This window comes from Eretmochelys imbricata, chromosome 3, assembly GCF_965152235.1.
Source record: "Eretmochelys imbricata isolate rEreImb1 chromosome 3, rEreImb1.hap1, whole genome shotgun sequence".
Classification (NCBI taxonomy): Eukaryota; Metazoa; Chordata; order Testudines; family Cheloniidae; genus Eretmochelys; species Eretmochelys imbricata.
The window spans coordinates 81,675,445-81,698,112 of record NC_135574.1 but is presented as its reverse complement, the minus strand read 5'-3'; the positions used below and the strand labels follow the sequence as shown (position 1 = coordinate 81,698,112).

The 22,668-nt window shown below is 41.0% G+C and overlaps 1 protein-coding gene across 1 annotated transcript in view; it reads right to left on the bottom strand.

Moving 5' to 3' along the window:
• The window catches only part of CRYBG1 (crystallin beta-gamma domain containing 1), a 153,005-nt gene that overhangs the window by 91,263 nt on the left and 39,074 nt on the right, over window positions 1–22,668 (bottom strand). Inside the window, exon 2 of the mRNA XM_077812884.1 lies at window positions 9,461–9,599. Coding sequence (XP_077669010.1) covers window positions 9,461–9,599 — 139 coding nt within the window. The remainder of the gene's footprint in view (window positions 1–9,460; window positions 9,600–22,668) is intronic.

Here is a 22,668-nt window from a genome sequence, read left to right as displayed (position 1 = left end):
AAGTGGCTATGCCCTAAAGAAGGGAATAAGAACTGTGGCACCCTAAGGAAGAGGTCTGCACTGGGACTGACTTGGTGAGGAGCTGTGGTCGGTGAACTGACTCCAAGAGTGGTGGCTCAGCAGGAAGACTGGTGTCACTGAGGACTCAAGTAGAGTCAAGGAGTCCCCTGGGAATAAGCCCTTGGGGCACTGCTCAATTCCAGAGTAGGAACCTTGCAACCTGACTGGACCAAGCGAGGGTACTGCAATGGGCCCTCATTAAAAACTAAGCCCAGGGAGGGCTGCAGAGAAGGATATACCAGCTAAGGGTACCATGATTGGCCCTGTTGGACTATTTTAGAAGAGCCAAGGAAGAGCTGAAGGACATTGAGAATACTTGGATTGTGTACCACAGAAGGGGTTTGTTTGTTTTGCACACAGGCTGAGTCACCAAAGACCTGCTTGACCAAGAGCAGCGGCTGACAGGGCACCGTGAGTTGAGGAAATTGAGGGAAAAACTGCAGGTATACATACTTGACCAGGGAGCGCTCAGGAGAGGAGACTGCACCGCCTTATAACTGTGCATAGACATGCAGCCTTTTCCCCACACTATTGACCATAATGGGGTGGGCCATGTGATCTATCTCTCAAAGCCAGCAGATGAAATCCTGATCCCATTGACATCAACACTTCCATGATTTCAACGGGGCTGGGATTGAACACAGATTATCTCAAGTTAGCGCTGCTTGTTGTGCTACAGTAATGCCAGTTCTATGAACAATGTGGGTTATTTAATATGCCATGGACTTGAGCCATTCATTGGGCTCTGTGGGCAGAGGAATTCCAGAGAGCAGTCGCAGTGTTCTAAATTGCCTCTATCTTCTCTGCTGAGATAGTTTCGGTCATAAATATAAAGGGAAGGGTAATCATCTGTCTGTATGCAGTGCTATAAAATCCCTCCTGGCCAGACGCAAAATCCTTTGTCTGTAAAGGGTTAAGAAGCTAAGGTAACCCTGCTGGCACCTGACCCCAAATGACCAATGAGGGGACAAGACACTTTCAAATCTGGAGGGGGATGGGGGGGAGAACAAAGGGTTTGGTCTGTCTGTGTGGTGCTTTTGCTGGGAACAGATCAGGAATGCAAGCCTTACAACTCCTGTGAAATTAGTAAGTAATCTAGCTAGAAAATGCGTTCGATTTTCTTTTGTTTAATGGCTTGTAAAATAAGCTGTCCTGGAGGGAATGTATATTCCTGTTTTTGTGTCTTTTTTTAATTTAAGGTTTTGCCTAGAGGGATTCTCTGTGTTTTGAATCTGATTACTCTAAGGTATTTACCATCCTGATTTTACACAGGTGATTCTTTTACTTTTCTTTAAATAAAATTCTTCTTTTAAGAACCTGATTGATTCTTTTTCATTGTTCTGAAGATCCAAGGGTTTGGGTCTGTGTTCACCTGTACCGACTGGTGAGGATTATCATCAAGCCTTCCCCAGGAAAGGTGGTGCAGGGCTTGGGGGAGGGGATATTTTGGGGGAAGAGGTCTCCAAGTAGCCTCTTTCCCTGTTCTGTGTTTAAAACGCTTGGTGGTGGCAACATACTGTTCAAGGACAAGGGAAAGTTTGTACCTTAAGGAAGTTTTAACCTAAGCTGGTAAGAATAAGCTTAGGGGGTCTTTCATGCAGATACCCCCATCTCTACCTTTGAGTTCAGAGTGGGGAGGAACCTTGACAGTTTCGCTCCTAAGATCTGAATTCTCTATTTAGTGAGGAGTTTAACATTTTGGCGGCGGGGGGGGGGGGTGGGGGCAAAATAACTATTAGTTGTAAATTGGTCTGAGTATTTGCTAAATCATTGTACTACAGTGTTTACATGTTGTTCACCACTTTAGTCAATTGCAACAACATAGAATAATGGAATCATAGAAATGTAGGGTTGGAAGGGACGTCAAGAGGTCATCAGTGCAGTCCAATGTGCTGAAGCAGGACCAAATGTACCATGCAGTCAAATTGCACAAGTCAGCTGCTGTTTTTTTCTTTGCTGTGTAGACCCTTAAAGTCTTCTGTGCTTGACATACATGGAAATATTAGTATTGTCATCTGCTATGTGGCGCCATATAGATGTACTAATATGACTAGTAAGGAAACTATTTGTCAAATAACATTTCCTGAATCTTTTCTGTATTGTTACAGACACACTTGCTGACAGGTATTTTGAAATTATCAAAATTGAAAATGGCATGATTATATTATGTTTTTGACAAATAAAATATGCAGAATTTTGCAGAAATTTAAAATGTGTGCAGAATTTCCCCCCAGGAGTAGGTTAGCAGCCTATATTTGCAAGGATCACCTCTGGAACTTTTTAAAACTTGGCATTATATTAGCTACCTGCCAATCATCTGGAATAGAGGCTGACTTAAATGATAGGTTACATACCACAGTTAGTAGTTGTGCAATTTCATATTTGAACTCCTTCAGAACTCTTGGGTGAATATCATCTGGTCCTGGTGACTTATTACTGTTTAATGTATCAATTTGTTCCAAAACCTCCTGTACTGATGTAACCCACACACCTCTTAGGTGTGGTGCTCTGTTCCCTCGAGTGGCACCGAGACTACGTAGAGATTAATGAGTCTGCTCTACAGCCTTAGCTAAGGGCCATGTGGCTTTTAGCTCATACAGTAGAGGCTCACGCGTTAAGCTTCAGGTTTAATCCTGCCCGCCAAGGGCCGTCCCTAGCCATTTTGGTGCCCTTTGCAGCCCCCCAGGCCTCTGCGGGGGGGGGGGGGGGGCAGGAGGGGGCTGGCCCCAGGCCTCCATGGGGTGCAGGGCTGGCTCCCCCTGGCCTGTGTGGGGGGACAGGAGCAGGCTTTGGGGGCGGGGGAAAACTGCCCCCCAGTATGAGCCGGATCACTGCACTTCCCGCTCCACTTCTTGCACTCACGGGGCGGCGGGAAGTGGAGCGACCCAGCACCAGCCTGCTCCACTCTGCTCACCTGGCTCCCAGCCTTGGGACTGGGGGGCAGAGGGGAATTGCCCCCCAGCACTCACCAGTGGCACAGAGGGGGATGGGGCTGGGGCTGGGTTGCTGCACTTACAGCCGCCTGGTGAGTGCAGGCTCGACCCCTGCTGCAGCCCTCAGGGGTGTGGGGGCAGAGGCTTTGGGGAAGGGGTGGAGTGGGGGCAGGGCTAGGGCAGGAAGAGACAGGGCTGGGGCGGAGCAGGGGCAGGGGTTATGGGAAAGAGGCGGAGCAGGGGCTGAAGCAGCACGCAGCTGCATAGAGCACCAGGAAATTTGGTGCCCTAAATTTCCTGGTGTCCTATATGCAGCTGCGTACTTTGCATATGGGTAGGGACAGCCCTGTGCCCGCTGGCAACCGGGGTCTGTCAGTGTTACACTAACACCTCAGTCTGGGATAGTTCCTCAAATCTGTCACCTAAAAAGAATGGCTCAGGTTGGGAATCTCTCTCACATCTTCTGCAGTGAAGAGCAATGCAAAGAATTTGTTTAACTTCTTGGCAAGTGCCTTATCTTTGAGTGCTCCTTTAGGTACCTGGATTGTCCAGTGTTCACTATAGTTGACTCTGTTTCCTCTTCACTATACTTCTGGTCAGAGGCTGCTTCAAAAGAGCTTCTGCCCCACCCTGTGAATCTGGTTTTGTCTAGCACAGTTTCAGAACCTGTCTCATTTAGTTGTGGTACTGAAAGTTTCTCCAAAGCTTAAAGCATTGCTGCAAGACATACTGCTGAGGTGGTTTGGGTTCCTCCACACTTTGGCTTTTGATGTTATTTCTTGACAAAAGTATGATGAGGAGACAAACAAGTGCCCAGGTGTGGTTAGGTCAGTTGTCTTTCTGTATATTGCTCTGAGTGAGGCAGAAATCAAGCTGAGGAAGTAGGAGGGAATTTAACATGGCAGCCGGAGCCCTCACTCCCCCCCCCCCGCCCCAGCCCTGATCCCCCTCCTGCCCTTCAAACCCCTCAATCCCAGTCCAGAGCACTCTCCTGCACCCCAAACCCCTCAGACCCACCCCAGTCTGCACCCCCATCCAGAGCCCTCACACCCCCCAAGCCCCTGCCACAGCCCCCTCTCATACTCTGACCCCCTCAGTCCCAGCATGGAACACCCTCCTGTACCCCAAATCCCTCATCCCTGGCCTCACATCAGAACTCGCACCCCCAGCAGGAGCCCTCACCTCCTCTCACATCCCAACCCACTGCCTCAGCCTGGAGCCCCCTCCTGCACTCTGAGCTCCTCATTTCTGTCCCCACCCCCAGCCCCCTGAGCAAACCCAGTGAAAATGAGCAAGTGAGTGAGGGTGGGGAGAGCAAGTGATGGGAGTGGGGTGTGGGGGGAATGGAGTGAGTGGGGGCAGGGCCTCGGCAAAGGAGCAGGGCATGGGTGGTCGGTTTTGTGAGAGTAGAAAGTTGAGAAACCTACCAGGTGCTTGTAAATTAAGATACATAGAGGCAGGAAGAAAGTGGCTACTCCTAAAAAAAAAAAAAAGCTTAGAACTAGGTGTTTTAGCTGGAGTTGTTAAGGTGCAATTGCCTCAGTTTATGGTTTTTGCAACCTTTGTTCAAAGTGAACAGCAGGAACTGTGTGCATATTGTGAAAAACTAAGAAAGAACTCCCTGAATGTTCAGTTTATTAATTTAATTCTCAATGAAGTAAAAATCCAGTCTAGGACCAGGTCTACATGGACCCCCCCCAAATCTTTTCAATCAAGTTAACCTAACTCAATTGAAATTCCTCTCTTAATATCAATGTACACACAGTTTAACATTTTTAACATGATGTGACCTGGCCATTATATAACCTGGGTTTCCTGCTACGCTAGGATGCAGTTCCCTAATTATACTTGGCCACCATTTTGTCACTACTGAGTTAATTTGACTGAAAAATACTTTTTTTTTCCATGACATGGCCGTAGAAGGGATTTATTCATCAGGAGTGAGAAGAGTGAAAGAAACAGGGAGTTCTTTCCTAGTCTAGTTCATTCACAATGAAGTACACAGTTCCTGTTAACATAGGAAAAAAAGATAGCAAAACGGTAATTTTCATGTAGCATAGGCTACAAGATGATCAGCTCAGGCAATCTTAAAGGTTTGTCTAAATGAGCACTGGGTCTCCAATCAGGCTAGTTCAACTGAGTTAGCTTAACTCAAATGTAGAACAGCTTTTTCCAGTGTGTATGGTCTAAAGTCTAAAAAACTCAGATTCTACTTCAAATGCTTGTGAGCTGGGACAAATTTTGCCCTCACTATATCTGGGCAATCTCACTGAAATCAAATAGCTACTCCTGTGCAAGTCCACTGAGCAAAACAGGGTTTCACAGAGGTACCAAAGGGCAGAATTTGTTCTGAAAAATCTTTACTACTGATGATGCATGGAAAGGAAAAAGCCCAGCTTCACTTTCAGACTCCTGTAGTAGTTTGTAGGACTGACAGCTAGAAATGAATGTTACTACTTATCAAAATTTGTTATTCGGTAGGATTTTCCTCATCCACACACTTTACTATTTGCACGAAAATGGCAAAAGGCCAACCACCCTATATCTAAGCAAACATTAGTATTATTCTGAAGTCTATAAAACTTCATTAATTTTATTAAACACTTATTAATACTGTGACAAAGTTCCACAAGCTGTCTACTGTGACAAAGTTCCTGCTCTACCTTGGTGGGTCTTGCGCTTATTGGCAGATTTGCTCGCCTTGGAACTTCACAGTAGCCTTCAGCTTGGCCGTTTTTCTGAACCCACAGTCTAGGTCGACTCCTCCTGTGTCTGACCAGGAGTTGGGCGGATTTGGGGGGAACCTGGGCCTGCCCTCTACTCCGGGTTCCAGCCCAGGGCCTTGTGGAATGCAGCTGTCTAGAGTGCCTCCTGGAACAGTTGTGTGACAGCTACAACTCCCTGGGCTACTTCCCCATGGCCTCCTCCCAACACCTTCTTTATCTTCACCATAGGACCTTCCTCCTGGTGTCTGATAATGCTCAGTCCTCCAACAGTCTGCGTTTTTCGCTCTCAGTGCTTCTTGCTCTCAGCTCCTCACATGCACACCACAAACTGAAGTGAGCTCCTTTTTAAAACCCAGGTGCCCTGACTAGCCTTCCTTAATTGATTCTAGCAGCTTCTTGATTGGCTGCACGTGTTCTAATCAGCCTGTCTTAATTGTCTCCAGAAGGCTCCTGATTGTTCTGGAACCTTCCCTGTTACCTTACCCAGGGAAAAGGGACCTACTTAACCTGGGGCTAATATATCCGCCTTCTTTTACTCTCCTGTAACCATCCGGCCCGACCCTGTCATAATATAATAAACCTAAAGTAGAACCAACAAACAATGAAAAAACATTCTATGATGCATTATTCTTGGAGAGGTTATTGCTAGTTTGCACATTAATTTTCAATGGATCTCCTAGTTACCCATATGAATTAGTAGGGATCTACTCTGTATTATATATAATGGATTTTCAGACACTTAAAACTTGCCTTTTGCTTGTACGGAATTACACAACTGACACTTTCATCAGTACAAGTTGGCAACATGAAAAGAACAAATTAGATTTTCTGATGAATTATTCTTTTTATTTATGAACTAGCCAACAAATTATTCAATAACCTTCCCTTTGAATTAAGGAAATAATTTCCCTAAAAACAAGAGAAGTATTTCCTGGAGTGCTTTGTGTATTAAAATTTATTCTAAGCCCTATTAAGTTGCTGGTTTGAATTCCAATTTATTGTGTATTACTGTTTGTTGGTTTTGATAAAGTCTTTGGCTTTGCCAACAACCATGGCAAAAACCTCAGGTGGGAGGTGAGCTTAAATGGGTAAAGATATCTCTATCACTCTGTTCTGAGGGTTCAGCTGGAGCCCAAAAACAATAGTATGATATTGACTAATGAACTTGTTCTTTGCCACTTGCCTGGTTGGCTCCTTTTCCATGTACCAGGACAAGTGAGATCTTTGTTTTAGGAATCAAGGAGGCTGGTGTAGTTATTTTATATGCAATCAATCACTTGCTCGATTGTTTTGAGATTTTTTTAAAGGAAAATCATGGACATACGGTTACACCAGCATTGTAGCTAACAACTCAGTATAGAATAGAAACATTCTGGTTATGGTTTCCATAACCGTATCTTATATTAGTATGATTCTAATCTCTCACTAAATTTTCCTCATGTGACTCCATTAATTTCAATAGTATTATTCCTGAATAATTGTACTATTGTAACTTAAATCTGAATCAAACACCCCCCTTCCCCCCACCCCTATAATAATACAAAACGGTCACATACATACACGCATGGGAGTTGACTGATTCCTGCCAAAAAAATAAAATTCAATTTCTTGACTTTTATAATTTAATCATAACTTTGCTCTATCATGTCTCCATTTTATTATATAACAATTAAAAGACAAGAAAGACCTGCTTTGTAACTTTGTAGGGTGTTTCAGTTGCAAGGTCTTTTTTGTTTTTGTTAAATACAGGACTGGGTTCCATGTGAAGAATGAAACCCCAACGTTTTAACTGATATCAGCCAGGCATTAACAACTGACTTGGCAGTTTTCATATCTAGGTACAGCAGTGTTCCAAAAAGGGAAAAAAAACATCAAAACTTGTAAATATGTTAATCAATGCTTATTAAATAGTAAAACTTTATCACTCTCTCGTGCTGCAAGAAAGCAATCTGACATTTAATTTCACAGTAGCTGTTTTCTATGATGTTGGTACACTACTTGTGGCATCACTATCTTTGAGAGATTTTTAGAGACATTTCAGTCTACTCCAAAATTAAGTCTCAAGCTGGCTTCTAGAGCAATACTGATTTTATCCCCTGATGATAATGCATGGTTTTGCTGTTTCAAAATGGTGCTGAGCAGAATTCTGTATTTTATCTGTATGTTTCCACAGAAACATATACAGAAATAGCCTATTGAAGACAACATAGGATATGTTGGGTTTTCCATCATTTGCAGTGTAAGTCATAACTGGATGTAAATAATATGCTACAGCTCAAACACAAGTTATGGGCCTCATGCAGAAATTACTGGGTGAATTCTTATGGCCTATTGTTACACCAGTGGTCAGACTAGATGATCAAAATTGCGGTTTCTGGCCTTTAAAAACACACTATGAATCTTAGATATATATTAGTACTACAACTAGGAAAATTCAGTTTTCTTCAACTAATAGGCCACTGTTTACTTCTGTTTATGGGAAAGTTAGTTTCTCTGCTGAGCAAGATAGTTTTAAAATAAGTTATGACAAGAAAGGCATTACACAACCTTGACTTGTAATATAGTAGTTGAAACAGTTCTCACACTAGACTGAAATAATTAGTATCTCTCTTTCCACCACTTTACTGACATGCAACAATACTTATGACAAATAGATGAGTAACGCTACTGGAGAAGTTTCAGAGTAACAGCCGTGTTAGTCTGTATTCGCAAAAAGAAAAGGAGTACTTGCGGCACCTTAGAGACTAACCAATTTATTTGAGCATGAGCTTTCGTGAGCTACAGCTCACTTCATCGGATGCATACCGTGGAAACTGCAGCAGACTTTATATACACACAGAGAATATGAAACAATACCTCCTCCCACCCCACTGTCCTGCTGGTAATAGCTTATCTAAAGTGATCATCAAGTTGGGCCATTTCCAGCACAAATCCAGGTTCTCTCACCCTCCACCCCCCCACACAAATTCACTCTCCTGCTGGTGATAGCCCATCCAAAGTGACAAGGGCTATCACCAGCAGGAGAGTGAATTTGTGTGGGGGGGTGGAGGGTGAGAGGATGGGCTATCACCAGCAGGAGAGTGAATTTGTGTGGGGGGGTGGAGGGTGAGAGAACCTGGATTTGTGCTGGAAATGGCCCAACTTGATGATCACTTTAGATAAGCTATTACCAGCAGGACAGTGGGGTGGGAGGAGGTATTGTTTCATATTCTCTGTGTGTATATAAAGTCTGCTGCAGTTTCCACGGTATGTATCCGATGAAGTGAGCTGTAGCTCACGAAAGCTCATGCTCAAATAAATTGGTTAGTCTCTAAGGTGCCGCAAGTACTCCTTTTCTTTTTGCTACTGGAGAAAATGAACATGAAAAAGCAAATACACTCCCTACTTTCCTTCCCTGGAAAAACTTTACCTTTTTTCAGGAAACAGTGCATGCCAGTTAGTTAATGCATTAGCGTAGGTGAGTGTGTCACTTTACTGTACTATGTCATTTGTTGGCTTATACATATTTCATGAAAATACAATCAAAAAGGGAAAAAAGTCATATAGTCTCTGTGGAAGATCTCCTCAAGCCATTTCACACACAACCCCAGCAGAATTTATTCCAATGTAGAATACTCATTTGCTAACTTGCAAGAGTTCACAAACAAGGGTTTTTTACAATAAAGTTAAGAATACATTAAATGTTATATTCCTTCTTTTCCAAAATTATCATCTCCTCTAATGTTTTTGATTCCCCCTTACCTTTCTTGACATTGTTGTTAATGAAGTGATAGATATTGAAATTGCTGAGGGAGTTTGAGAAAACTGGCGATCTGGACATGATATTGAAGACAACTGGTTTTCTTGAGCAACATAGTGTCTATCTGGTATGTCAGAGTATCTGAAAGGAGAGAAAACACTGGGTATTTAATAAATGCTAATAAAATAAAAGTCCAGGATATGCTTCCTCTGCTAAATTCTTAGGCCTGGTCTACATCTAAAACTTAGGTTGACCTATCTAGGTCACCCCAGGATGTGAAAACTACATGTCTTGGATGTGAATTGAAATCCACTAAGCCCCCGTATAGACACTGCTAGGTTGATGGAAGAATTCTGTCAACTTAGCTTCCACCTCTTGAGAGGGTAGATTTAAGACAGAAAAACCCCTTCTGTGGTTATAGCAAGTGTCTACACTACAGCAACGTAGCTGCAGCTCTGTCACTGTAGTGCTTGTAGCGTAGACATACATTTATATATATACGTCCTTATACAGCCCCCTAAAATAATTTTTGTCCCTGTTAGTGTTTACATCGGTCAGATATTTGTAGATTTCATGCTGTTTTTTAGCCAAGCCAGCGATTTTTATTTAAGTCTTCTAATGTTTTCTCAAAAGCAATCCCCTTTTTTTAAATGTATTTATTTTTCAGGATTGCTCTTCTTTGAGCTTCTTCCAATTCATCCATGTCTTTCTGGTAATGAGATGCCTACAACTGTATGCAATATTCAGTGGGGGGCAGTCATACCTGAGAAGAAATATTATCCCTTTGTTCTGTGATGCAATCTCTGTGTACACAGCCCAACACTGCACAGGGCTGTTTGGGTCCATCATGTACTGCACATTCTGCTCACCTAACTAACTACAAGTAGTTTCATCAAAAAGTGGGACTGTTAACAGGAAGAGAGTTTGGCCCTAGATGAGCATGATGGTATGTCATTTGTGCACATGAGCACAAAGTAAAACTAAGCATTCAACGAAGTAAAGTGACTCAGTTTTGAATATGACAGAATATAAAACACAACAGGCCCAATTTTGCCCACACTTACACCCATACCACTGTCTTGATTTCAAAATTCTGAACCAAGAGGACTTACAAAAATTTCATTTCACAGTGCCCCACTAATGGAGAAATAGGAGACATTTTAAAAAATTGAAATCCTTGGTTAGCTACATTATAAAAATAGGTTTCAGAGTAACAGCCGTGTTAGTCTGTATTCGCAAAAAGAAAAGGAGTACTTGTGGCACCTTAGAGACTAACCAATTTATTTGAGCATGAGCTTTCGTGAGCTACAGCTCACTTCATCAGATGCATACCGTGGAAACTGCAGCAGACTTTATATATACACAGAGAATATGAAACAATACCTCCTCCCACCCCACTGTCCTGCTGGTAATAGCTTATCTAAAGTAATCTTCAGGTTAGGCCATTTCCAGCACAAATCCAGGTTTTCTCACCTTCCACCCCCCCACACAAATTCACTCTCCTGCTGGTGATAGCCCATCCAAAGTGACAACTCTTTACACAATGTGCATGATAATGAAGTTAGGCCATTTCCTGCACAAATCCAGGTTCTCTCACTCCCTCACTTACCAGCAGGACAGTGGGGTGGGAGGAGGTATTGTTTCATATTCTCTGTGTATATATAAAGTCTGCTGCAGTTTCCACGGTATGCATCTGATGAAGTGAGCTGTAGCTCACGAAAGCTCATGCTCAAATAAATTGGTTAGTCTCTAAGGTGCCACAAGTACTCCTTTTCTTTTTATTATAAAAATAGATGATTCCTGTAACATGAGATGCTTTTGTGCATCCTTGGAACCTGGCTAGTGAGGCAGTGCAAGGCACCCTCTTATCCCCCTGTGCAGGCAGAAGGGAAAGAGTTTCGCAGAGTGGTTATGTCCCCTCCCTGGGCAGGGCAAGAAGAGATGGAGCCAGCACAGTTGCATTGGGTAACATACAGAGTTTACTTCCTCCTCCTCCTCCTCCCCCTCCCCCAGAGCAGTAGAGGAACTGAGAAGGAGACTGTGATACTCCTGAGTCACAGTCTTCTGCCCAGGTTGCTCCTGGAGCAGTGGAACAATGCCTGTTACTTTGCGCTCACAGCAAAGTCACACCTTAGCCCTTGGAGAACAGCAAATCCTGCAATTATGGTGCTTTATCAACATAATAAAAGCTTCCCTTCCCTAGAGTGACAGGTGTAAGAGAGAAGATAGGGTTGTTTCTGAAAGCTTTCATCTAATATTTATTCTGTCTTGGATTTTTTTTAACTAACTCATTTTCTGTAAGTGATGCGGAAGTCAAGAGGCTAAAAACTCCAAGCCTTTATTCCCCTCCTGGCTTGAGTCTTTCAGATATCCATAATTCAACCATGTATGTTGCTGATGCAGGCTGGAAGGTCAGCAGCACTACAAGGGCTAAATCCCTGGCTGTCTTGCCAATATTTCCTCCCCACAACTCCCTGTCACAATGCTTTCCAAAGTGCCAAGAGGGTAGAAGGGCCCCAGGCTGTGTTTTGTTTTTGTTGGATTTGGGGCAGAATTTTGAAAAACACACTTGGAGAAACATGCAAGTACTCCTAAACCCACACTCAAACAAACCAACCAAAAAACCCAACACATACAATAGGGTAATTCCCCATCATCACTGGGCCCTTTCAGTTTTAGACATGGGTATAGGTAGGCTTGGCAGAATTAGATTTAAAAAAATAATTATGACTGATAATATTAATGTTTATTTCTAAGCTTTTTTCTATTTTTATCTATTAAATTTTCAGTTGTGGGAAATTATGGTGGGGGTCAGACAATTATTTGACAGCAGATGTTGAGATTCAAAAAGTTAAAAGTTTACAGCCATTAAAACACAAGTTGTCAACATATGTCAAAATACATAAAGTAAATATCCTTAAATCAAACTCTAAGTTCTCAAGCAGCATTTCTTATTTGGCCTATCTGTAAATTTCAATTATAGATGGAAATTTTTTCATTGGTGGGTGGATGTTGAAATTGACATTCACCAATAAAAATCTAATCCTTCCAAGCCTAGGTATAGAACAAACTGCACTGATATCACTGGTTGATGATCTCCTCCTAGCAATGGATAATTTTAAAGGTGTCCGTGTTGATTTTTATAAATTCTGACTGAGTTTTTGACACCATTGCCAACAGAGGTACGGTTAACATGCCAAACCAGCTTGGATTTCCTTCTTTGACAGGGTAACTGGTTTGGTAGATGGGGAAATGCAGTGGACATAATATACCTGGACTTCAGCAAGGCTTTTGACACAGTCCCACATGACATTTTGGTAAGTAACCTGGAGAAATGTGGGCTTGGCAGAACTACCATTAAGTGGATACATAAATGGTTAAACAACTGCAGACAATAGTTATGTTAATGTAATTATGTCATATTAGAGGGAAGTCTCAAGTGGGGTTCCACAGGGATCTGTTCTGGGTCCGGTGTTGTTTAAACATCTTTATTAATGACCTGGATGTAGGTACAGAGAGCATCCTGATCAAGTTTGCAGATGACACAAAGCTAGGAGGGGTTGCTAACACTTTGGAGGATAGAGCTAAAATTCAAAAGGGATCTTGATAAATTGGAGAACTTGGCTACAGACAACAAAATTAAATTCAACAAAGACAAATGTAAGGTTTTGCATTCAGGGAAGAAAAACCAAATGCACAAATATAGAATGGAGGATAACTGGCTTGACAGCAGTGCTGCTGAGAAGATCTGGGAGTTGTGGTGGATCACTATCTCAGCATGAGTCACTGTCAGCAATGTGATGCTGTTGCAAAAAAAGCAAAAGGAATTTTAGGTTGTGTTAACAGAGGCATAGCATGCAAGTCATGGGAGGTGATAGTGCCACTCTACTCAATGTTGATTAGGCCTCACCTGGAGTACGGTGTCCAATTTTGGTCACCAATGTATAGAAAGGTGTGACGTTCTGTACCTTGGCGGAACACCCAGCACCCACATATTCATCCTTGTAAAATGACTGTGTGGTATCCAATGCAAAGTTTGTCACGTCGGGTGTCTTCGGAAGGCTCATGATGAACTGAGCATTGTTGTTATAGGTCCGGATAACACCAGAGGGGAACATCACAAAAGGATGTAAAGAAACTGGAAAGGATTCAGAGGCAAGCAACAAAGATGATTAAAGGGACGGAATGCAAGCCATATGAACAAAGGCTGAAGGAACTGGGTATGTTTGGTTTGGAAAAGAAGAAATTGAGGGGGGACATGGATAGTGTCTTCATACACTTAAAAGGTTGCCATAAAAAAGATGGAGAAAAGTTGCTCTCTCTTGCCACAGAGGGCAGGACAAGAGGCAATGCGTTCAAACTACAGCATAGCAGATTTAGATTAAATCTCAGGAAAAACTTCCTAATGGTAAGAACAGCAGGACCATGGAACAGATGCCTCAGGAGGTCGTGGAAGCGCCTTCACTGGAGGTTTTCAAAAGGAAGCTGGATCGCCATCTGACTGGGATGGTTTAGAGACAACAAATCCTATATCTTGGCAGGGGGTTAGACTAGATGAGCCTTGCAGTCCCATCTAGCCCTATGATTCTAACATGCCTACAGTCGACAGCAGTTAATTGCTTTAGATTAGCTCCACTACTATATGAGAGAATCCAGAAGTTGATAATGGGCAACTGCTCATCTGGGTGAATGTCTTCTCATGTCAGGTGTTGGAAGGTTCTGTTATGTCCCACTTTTGTTTATTGTGTATATGAGGCCTCTGGTAGGGCTAGTCCAGATATATGGTGCAAGATGTCTGCAGTATACTGGTGCCACTCTGCTTCATGTCAAACTGATCTTACTAATGCATTGGAAGAAATGACCCAGTGTCTGCAGGAGATCAGGGTCTAGATGAAGGCTAACTGGCTAAGACTCAGTCCAGCTAAGGAGGAGTTAATGTTGGTAGGCAGAGGGAAGCAGCCTGAAGAATTGGCGAGTACTATATATTACTCCTGGGAGAATTCTGCACCAAAAAATTAAAAATTCTGCACACAATTTTACAATTCTGCAAAATTCTGCATATTTTATTTGTCAAAATAATGTGATATAATCATGCTGGTTTCAATTATTTAGGTAATTTATTTAAACTACAATACAATGGGTGGAGAATGGGAGTGAGAAGTATTGGAGGAAATCCCCAACCCCCCTTGCCTAATAGTAATGTAGCTAGGTTTGACCCTTTTATTTTGAGTTTTTAGTCAACCAATATATGCGGCCATATGCTCAGTGTTACATCATAGGCAACTGAAGAGCAAGTGAGGGCTGGGGAATCAAACTCTCAATTTATATTGGTAACTGACCATCACCAGAAAGATCAGTAGCAAACAGTTCGTAGAGCACATTTTTTCAGTCCAAAAATTTAGACCAGTTCTAATCACTAAAGCACCATAAGCATTTATAAGGCCATACTGTCTTTCACAGCAGTCTGGCAATGTAAAGGAGCTTTAAAACTTCTACACCTGTTTTATACTCCTAGGGGAATTCACTAAGAACAATGGGAACAATTGACTTAGCAGGCAGGCTGTTACATTCTGCTCTGCCTGAGGGGACAGAGCCTGCCCTACGCCTACCACCTCAAACACCCTGAAGCCCTGCCCCTCCATGCCAAGCATGCTGCAATAGCTTTCTCTCTCTCTCACATGTATGACTACCCAGACCCCCTCCCCCCATGGTGATTTATGTCTCTAGTCTACCAGCTGCTCCGGGTGCCTAAACCAACCTGTCTGTGCTGACAGGGAGGGGCGTGTGACCAGTCTTGCAGCGTCCCTGTCAGAAGTAATTTTTCTGCGGGAAAGCAAAGAAATCTGCTGGGGACATGAATTCTGCACATATGCAGTGGCGCAGAATTCCCCCAAGAGTAGTATATGCACCTCTGACAGAAAGAGGGAGGTTACCATTTGTGATTCAGGTTTGAAGTTTAAGGCCTTGATGAGGCCTGAGGCTGCTATTAGAGCCTAAGCAGCTGTAGCCAAGAAGCTGTTTTATCACCTATTGATGAGGCAATTGTGTTTATTTAATTGTGCTGTTTTCACCTCAAACAAATACCTGGGGATGCATCTTTAAGCCACTCAAAAACTGGAGCTGGTGGAAAATATGGCAGCATGCTTATTGAATGGTGCTTCACACCAAGAGTACACAATGTCAGATATTCAAGAGCTACACTTTGAGTTTCTGAGTGGAATACAAGGTGATGGTTTAAACTTTTAAATCCCAGAGTGATTTAAAGACTAGGTTACATGAGAGATGGTCTCTCTCTCCATGCCACACAGCCATGGTTTAGATCCTCAGAAATAGTCAAGCTACCTTCCTTTCTTATAAACAGGAGGGAAGCAGCAACTAGGACATTCTCCCAGAAATCCTCTCAATTCATGAATACACTTCCTGTCTTGGTCTGTCAAAATCCCAAATGGCTGAGAGAAAGAAGAAAAAAAAAAAGGATTTGCAACATGTCATGAAGATTACCAAATCCTAGCAGATGTTTGCAAGGCCCATCTATTGTCTCAGACACCCAGGGTGGAGGTTTTTTAATCAGGAGAAATGAGGGGCAAGGTGTTTATAGGAGGGTGAGCAGTTTATTACTTGCTATTACATGTCTGAATATAAGATTGTAAATTTAATTATACTAAAGGTGCCCAGAGCCTGGGATGGGTGCTTATCTGAGCCAGGATACTGAGAGGGAGACATCTTGTTGCATAATAAATAAAAATTATAATAAAATAATAATCCAATCAATCTTACAGCAGTGGAGCTGGAGCAGAGGCAGAACAGCAAGAAAGGGCTTGGCAGTTAAAACCCCAGTAGGCTTACAACCCCTGACAGCAACACCTCAAAAGAAGAGCTCGCTATCTTCCCTTTGCTATGCTGTGGCATGGCTTTGGTGCAAAGCATGAAGAAGCACTCTGTAAAAGGCTTTGAGAGGAGATGGGAGAAGCTTTACAGAGGCAGAAGAGTCTGTTTGCCAATAAATTACTATTGAACAACAGAAGAGCTGACAACAAATACAGTGACCACAAGCCATTATATATAAATTGAAATGAGAGGTGTATGTTAGAGACAATATCCTTTAGCCTAGCAGTTCCAACCTTCCCATAATCACTTTTTTGTTTTGTAAATGTTTAAAAATGAATAAAAGTATTTAAGATAACAGAAACAAACACTTAAAACATTTTAATTCATGTTTTGAAAAGACTGATATTATACCTTTAGTTAAATGAATATTGAAAACAAAAATACATGGCAAACTGCTCAGTATAAAAAACTGGATTGCTGTTTTACTCATAAATTAATAATGTTTAATAGGCTGGCAACCTTCATAATTTTTATAGTGGTAGATTAGCAGTTTACACAACTTGGCCACCTACTGTCTGTCACTTAAGAGCACAGTCTTCAGGCTCTGCCCATTAGACCTTTTTTACATGTGTCTAACTCCTAATCTGGATTGATTTTTATGAAACACGAAAGGAAACACACACACACAGTTCCTACCCCTACTGCCTCAGGGTTGAATGTAGTTATAATTTGGAAGATGTAAGTGAAGCTATTCTGAAATGATAAGAAATTGGGTGATAGGCATACTAGTTTTGTAGCGCAAGTGACAGATGCTTGCTATTCTTATTTGTTTCAGGAAAACTAAGTAAGAGAGACTGAATTCTAGTTTGTATGATTCCTGATTTTACCATAACTCCAAAGTATAACAACAACAAGCAATCACAGTAAAGTCTGAACACTCTATACCAAAACTCTGCCACCTAATGGCCAAATTGTACATTCATAAATATATAACTTGCATTTTCAAAGAACCTAGAGATGTAAAGGGCCTATGGTCTCATCTCCCTGCTGTGGCAGGATAATTTCCTGTTGGTCACTTGACAGTCTTTTGCCAATGGATCTTACGGGCAACGATTTTTCTGATACTTAGCCTAAATGTCCTTAATTTTATATTATTATTCTTAGTAATACTCCACTGTGCAACTCTAAATAATTCTTCCCCCTGCTTTCTGAATTCTCACTTTTTCAATATTTGTAGGATTTAACCATGTTTCTCATGTAGTCCCCTCTTAGCAGACTCTTTAACTTCAATTGCTAAAGCCTTATCTCCCATTTTTCTTACTCTTCTCTGCATTATCTCCAATTTGCCAATAACTTTCCGATAATGAGATGCCCAGAGTTGAACACAAATTTCCAGGTGCAGCAGGGGTGAAATTAATGTTAATCTCAAGTAGAGAGGCCCAGCTCCAGACCCCGGCAATGGGCGGGGCCTTGGGCAGAAGAGGCGGGGCAGGGTTTAGCTTCTCTCAGCCAGCCCATCCGCATTGCATGGCCCACACCTCACAGGCCAGTACCGGCTTCTTATTGGTATGCCGTATCGGCCCACTTTCACCCCTGAAGTCCGGTCACATCAGACCTACATAGAGGACTATTACCTCATTGCTCTGTTATATGATGGCTTTGTGTATGCCATTTAAAACTTTGTTGCAATAAAAAATTGCAAATTCATCCACTGTGCTGTAAATACATATGACATAACACCATCACTCCACCTTTTCTTCCCTTTCTATTTCTACTATGTAGATTTGTGCAAATCTATACTGACTTTTTCATTATAAATCCCACCAGATTTCTGTTTATGCCCACTCAGTCATAATCACTATCTTTTAGTAGCATTTCTAGTTTTTTGTTTGTTTCCCACATGCTTTGCTTTGGTGTACAAATACTTTAGAATATTCATACACTTCTTTAATCTTTGTTTCAGAAGAGCTGCATCTTCTAATATCTGCCAGATTATTTGAATTAGTCAAGCCTTCCCTTTATCCCCTAGTTTAAAGTTCACCTAAGAAACCCTCCCAGTTACTATTTTCAGGAGGTCAGTACCCCTTCTGTAGAAGTAGCAACCATCAAATCAAAAAAAATTCTCATCCCACAAGTAATGCCAATGTTCTATGTACCCAAAATTCTCTTCTCTATATCCTCAGTTATGATTTTTGAATTACAGCCATATAGACTTGTTATAAAGTTTGCCACTGGGTGGCACATTCACTGGGGTGCAAGATTTATCCAAATACTAAATAAATCCTACCTATGACCATCATTCCACTGTACCACAGCCATGTGATTCCGTTATCTCCCCTTAAGTATACAATCGAGTTTAGGTGAGGCAGAGATAGTGGGTAGGTGTCTACAGTCAGATTTTTAGTTACTCATCTGCTCTTACAAGTACATCTGGAGTTTTCTGTTGTAATTTTCCTACTCGCAATATTGGGGAGAACAAAACATTTTAACTGTATAAATAGTCTCTTGTAATGAAAAATTAATTATTCAAAAGTTTAATCTCTGCAGCTATCTAGAAAGTTTTCTAGATTTACTATAATCAAATGACTTGACACAGAAGATATTACAGTTAATTAATACCCAATGTAGGAGTGAAACAAATTGGAGCCCTTTTTGGCATTACTACCTATTATGGTAGCATCCAAAGGCCCCAATCAGGGTCAGAGCCCTGTAGTATTAGGCACATTACAAATACATACATAAATATGATCCTTCACCTAAAGAGCTCACTTGTACCTACTCTTCACACTTGCTGATCATCATGCTCTGGCTGTACTGTGCCTAAATCCACACTCAACTACCCTTGGATATCATAGTAATAATAATCTTGAAATGTTTATGGTGATCTATATGTTCAAAGCATTGTATGAACAATAATCTTCACAACCCCCCGCCAGGTAGGTGAATATCTCAACATAACATATGGAGAAACTAAAGCAGGGAGGTGAAGTAATTTGGCCAAGGAGAGAGGAGTCAGGAATTCCGATTTAAATCTCTCACTCATTCCTGTAACCCATGCTGCTTCTCCACGTTTGTTATTACTGACCCATCTTTACTACCACAATACCACATAGTAGTACTGCTTCCTGTACTCTTTTCTATCCATGGATCAAGTTATCCTCATATTTATGGATATATCTGAAGAGATATTTGTGTATCTGTGACATGTCTCATTTAAGGTCAGAAGTAATGCTCATTTAATTTTTTACCTACATGGACACATTTATGAAATTCTTTCCCTCCGCAGTGTTATTTGAGCATTAGATTTTTTATTCAAATAGGTATCTGAAAAATGAGTATAATCTGAATTACTTTATTCTCTAAAATCTCCTGTGACTAATTATTTTTGCTTAGAGTGAGTCCCAGTTTCAAAAATCATATTCAACTGGGTATTATTAAGTTTGATATGGTACTAAGAGCAATCAGAAAACTCTTTATTTCCTAAAATAATGTTAGTGCTCATGAGAAAGTGAGAAGATACACACTACAAGGGAGCCAGAGTGTGGACAGGTGCTGAGCAAGCCTGTCACACCACTTTGTCAATGCACCAAAAGCCTGATAAGCAAAGCCCTTTTATTTCAGTGCTCTTCTGAACAGAGATTATGTGATTAGCCAAATTATGTAGTGGTTTTATAACAAGGAAAAACAATGGGTGTTGTACTAACCAACTCAATCTCACTTGTGCTAAGCCCAGCTGAAACCCAAGCCTTTGGCAGAAAAACAATGAGCTGCCTGCCTCAAGAATATAATTTACAAAACTCTGAAACAGGGAGTGAGACTTTATCTGTAATTTAATGAGGAACTGTGCATCACAGCAATTGCAACTAAAGGATCATTACTACTTTTCTGAACTTCAGGAATCTAAACATTTAGGATACTTAGAAAATTATTCCAAATTCACACTAGAGAATTTTAACATACTCTTTTTCAAGATGCCACTATAAGTAATGGTACCAGTTATAAATCTAGAAATGGAAATAGAGCTTTCAAAAGCTGCCTATTAAGACTCCCCTGAGATTTAAGTGGAAAGGAAAAACAATTTATTACAATTGGGCTCTTTCAGTATGAGCAACTGTCCTTTCATTCCAGGAATGGATGGTTAACTTTAAATTATATATTCAATTTTTGAAACATGCAATCTTCAGGGAACCATGGTAGTAAGCAATATGAGCTATACTGACAGGTTTCAGAGTAACAGCCGTGTTAGTCTGTATTCACAAAAAGAAAAAGGAGTACTTGTGGCACCTTAGAGACTAACCAATTTATTTGAGCATAAGCTTTCGTGAGCTACAGCTCACTTCATCGGATGCATACTGTGAAAACTGCAGAAGATCTTTATATACACACAAACCATGAAAAAAAAAATGGGTGTTTCCTACTGGTAATAGCTTATCTAAAGTGATCACTCTCCTTTAGATAAGCTATTACCAGTAGGAGAGTGGGGTGGGGGGGGAGAGAGAACCTTTTGTAGTGGTAAACACCCATTTTTTTTTTCCCCCATGGTTTGTGTGTATATAAAGATCTTCTGTACTTTCCACAGTATGCATCCGATGAAGTGAGCTGTAGCTCACGAAAGCTTATGCTCAAATAAATTGGTTAGTCTCTAAGGTGCCACAAGTACTCCTTTTCTTTTTATGAGCTATACTGCTTCTCTTTTCTTGTTCTCAGATTTTATAATGGATTGTTTGATTTCAGGTTTCAAATAACTATACATGTCTTTTGCAACCAAAATAGCTTGCATTTTTTGCATTTTCCTGACTTTCACGTGTATGGACACGATATTGGAGTTACATATGTACTGCTAACTGTAGAGTTTTTAGTAAGAATTTGTAAAAAATGATAACTTTATAACAACTTTGGCTTGAGAAACCACTAGTTACTCATATCTATACTGAGCATTTTTGTGTGAAGATTTGTTAATGGTAAGGTACAATTCAAACAGATGACTATACTCTAAGAACACAAAACTTCTGAACAATTTGGGCAGGCCAAGCGTAGAAGCAAGCCTCATGTCCATAGGGACATAACACTATGTTGTTCTGCATATTTGCTGTTATGTTTATAGCAATTATTTCAATACAGTTTCTATTTACCAAGCCTGGATATTGAAGACAAAATTATTATTGAAATTTTCCCTTTTTTAAAATGTATTTTCATATTTCCCATAGTCTATTGGTTATTTAAAGCTAGACACAATGAGAGTTCCTAAACTAGAGTATGATAGAACAGTGAGTTGAGAAAAATATGGGAAATTATTGGATGTGCATGATGGGAGAAAACTCAGGAAATAAACAAAAAAGAAAGCAAAGTTTGATTATATCATATCTGTTCAGCAATGGCCTTTAAGAGCAGGGGCTAGAGAAGAAATAAGGAGTTGTAGTCTCCAAAGCTCCACGTTTAATTTGACATTTGAACTGTCATTACTACACTTCAGAAGCAACCCATTGATGTGGATAGCTCTGTTCACACTTCTCAGAGCTATTGTTTCAGGCTGTTTCCATATACAAGCAGTCATCTGTTTTGAAGGTCATCCTTCTATCCAGAAAGGCTTGTGGCTTTTTATTTTTTAAAAAATTGAAAGCTTAGATTATGGATCACAAGATGGCAGTCACCAGGAAAAAGTACTCGGTTGCTGCAAATTGGCTCAGTTGGACCCCTGCTTATAAACGCATCAGCTAAGAAGAGTCAGAAGATGGCTACTTGGGCCTCTCATGCCCATATAACAAAGTAGAAAATTCTCCAAAGTTTATATAAGAAAATGGGTCTGTCAGACTGGTGAGCATTTTGTAAAAAGGATTAAAACTCATTTTACTTGAGTTCTCTTCTGTCAACTCCTACCACTTTGCTTCCCTGCAGGTCAGCAGGGCTCCTGTTCCCTGAATGTATAATTTGTGTGTTCACATTGTTTGTTGCATACATACTGTGAAAATCCCAGACTAGCGCTAGTCCCCTCCCCCCGCCCAGTTCAGTTTTGAAAGATGTAAATAAAAATATATCGCAGTTATTTTGGGAAGAAAAACCTTACTGACATATAAGGCAAAAAGTAGGGGATGGTTTGGAAAAGATAAGAGCGTAAAGGGGAAAAAATGAGGGTTAGAATGAGAGATGATGGCTGGGGAAGAGGAGACGAAAAAGAATTAACTTTGTTTTTCAGCAGGTTCACGGTCCAATTTTTTCTAATTTTAAAATCGGAATGTTTCATTAATAAAATCAGTACAATTTAAGGATGTTTCCTGTTAATTAAATAGCAGCAATATCCTGGATTAATCAACTCTAAGGCATTCAGAAGCATTTAATCTCAGGGACTATTTGTTATAAACATCTCATCCTTCATCCTCAGAGT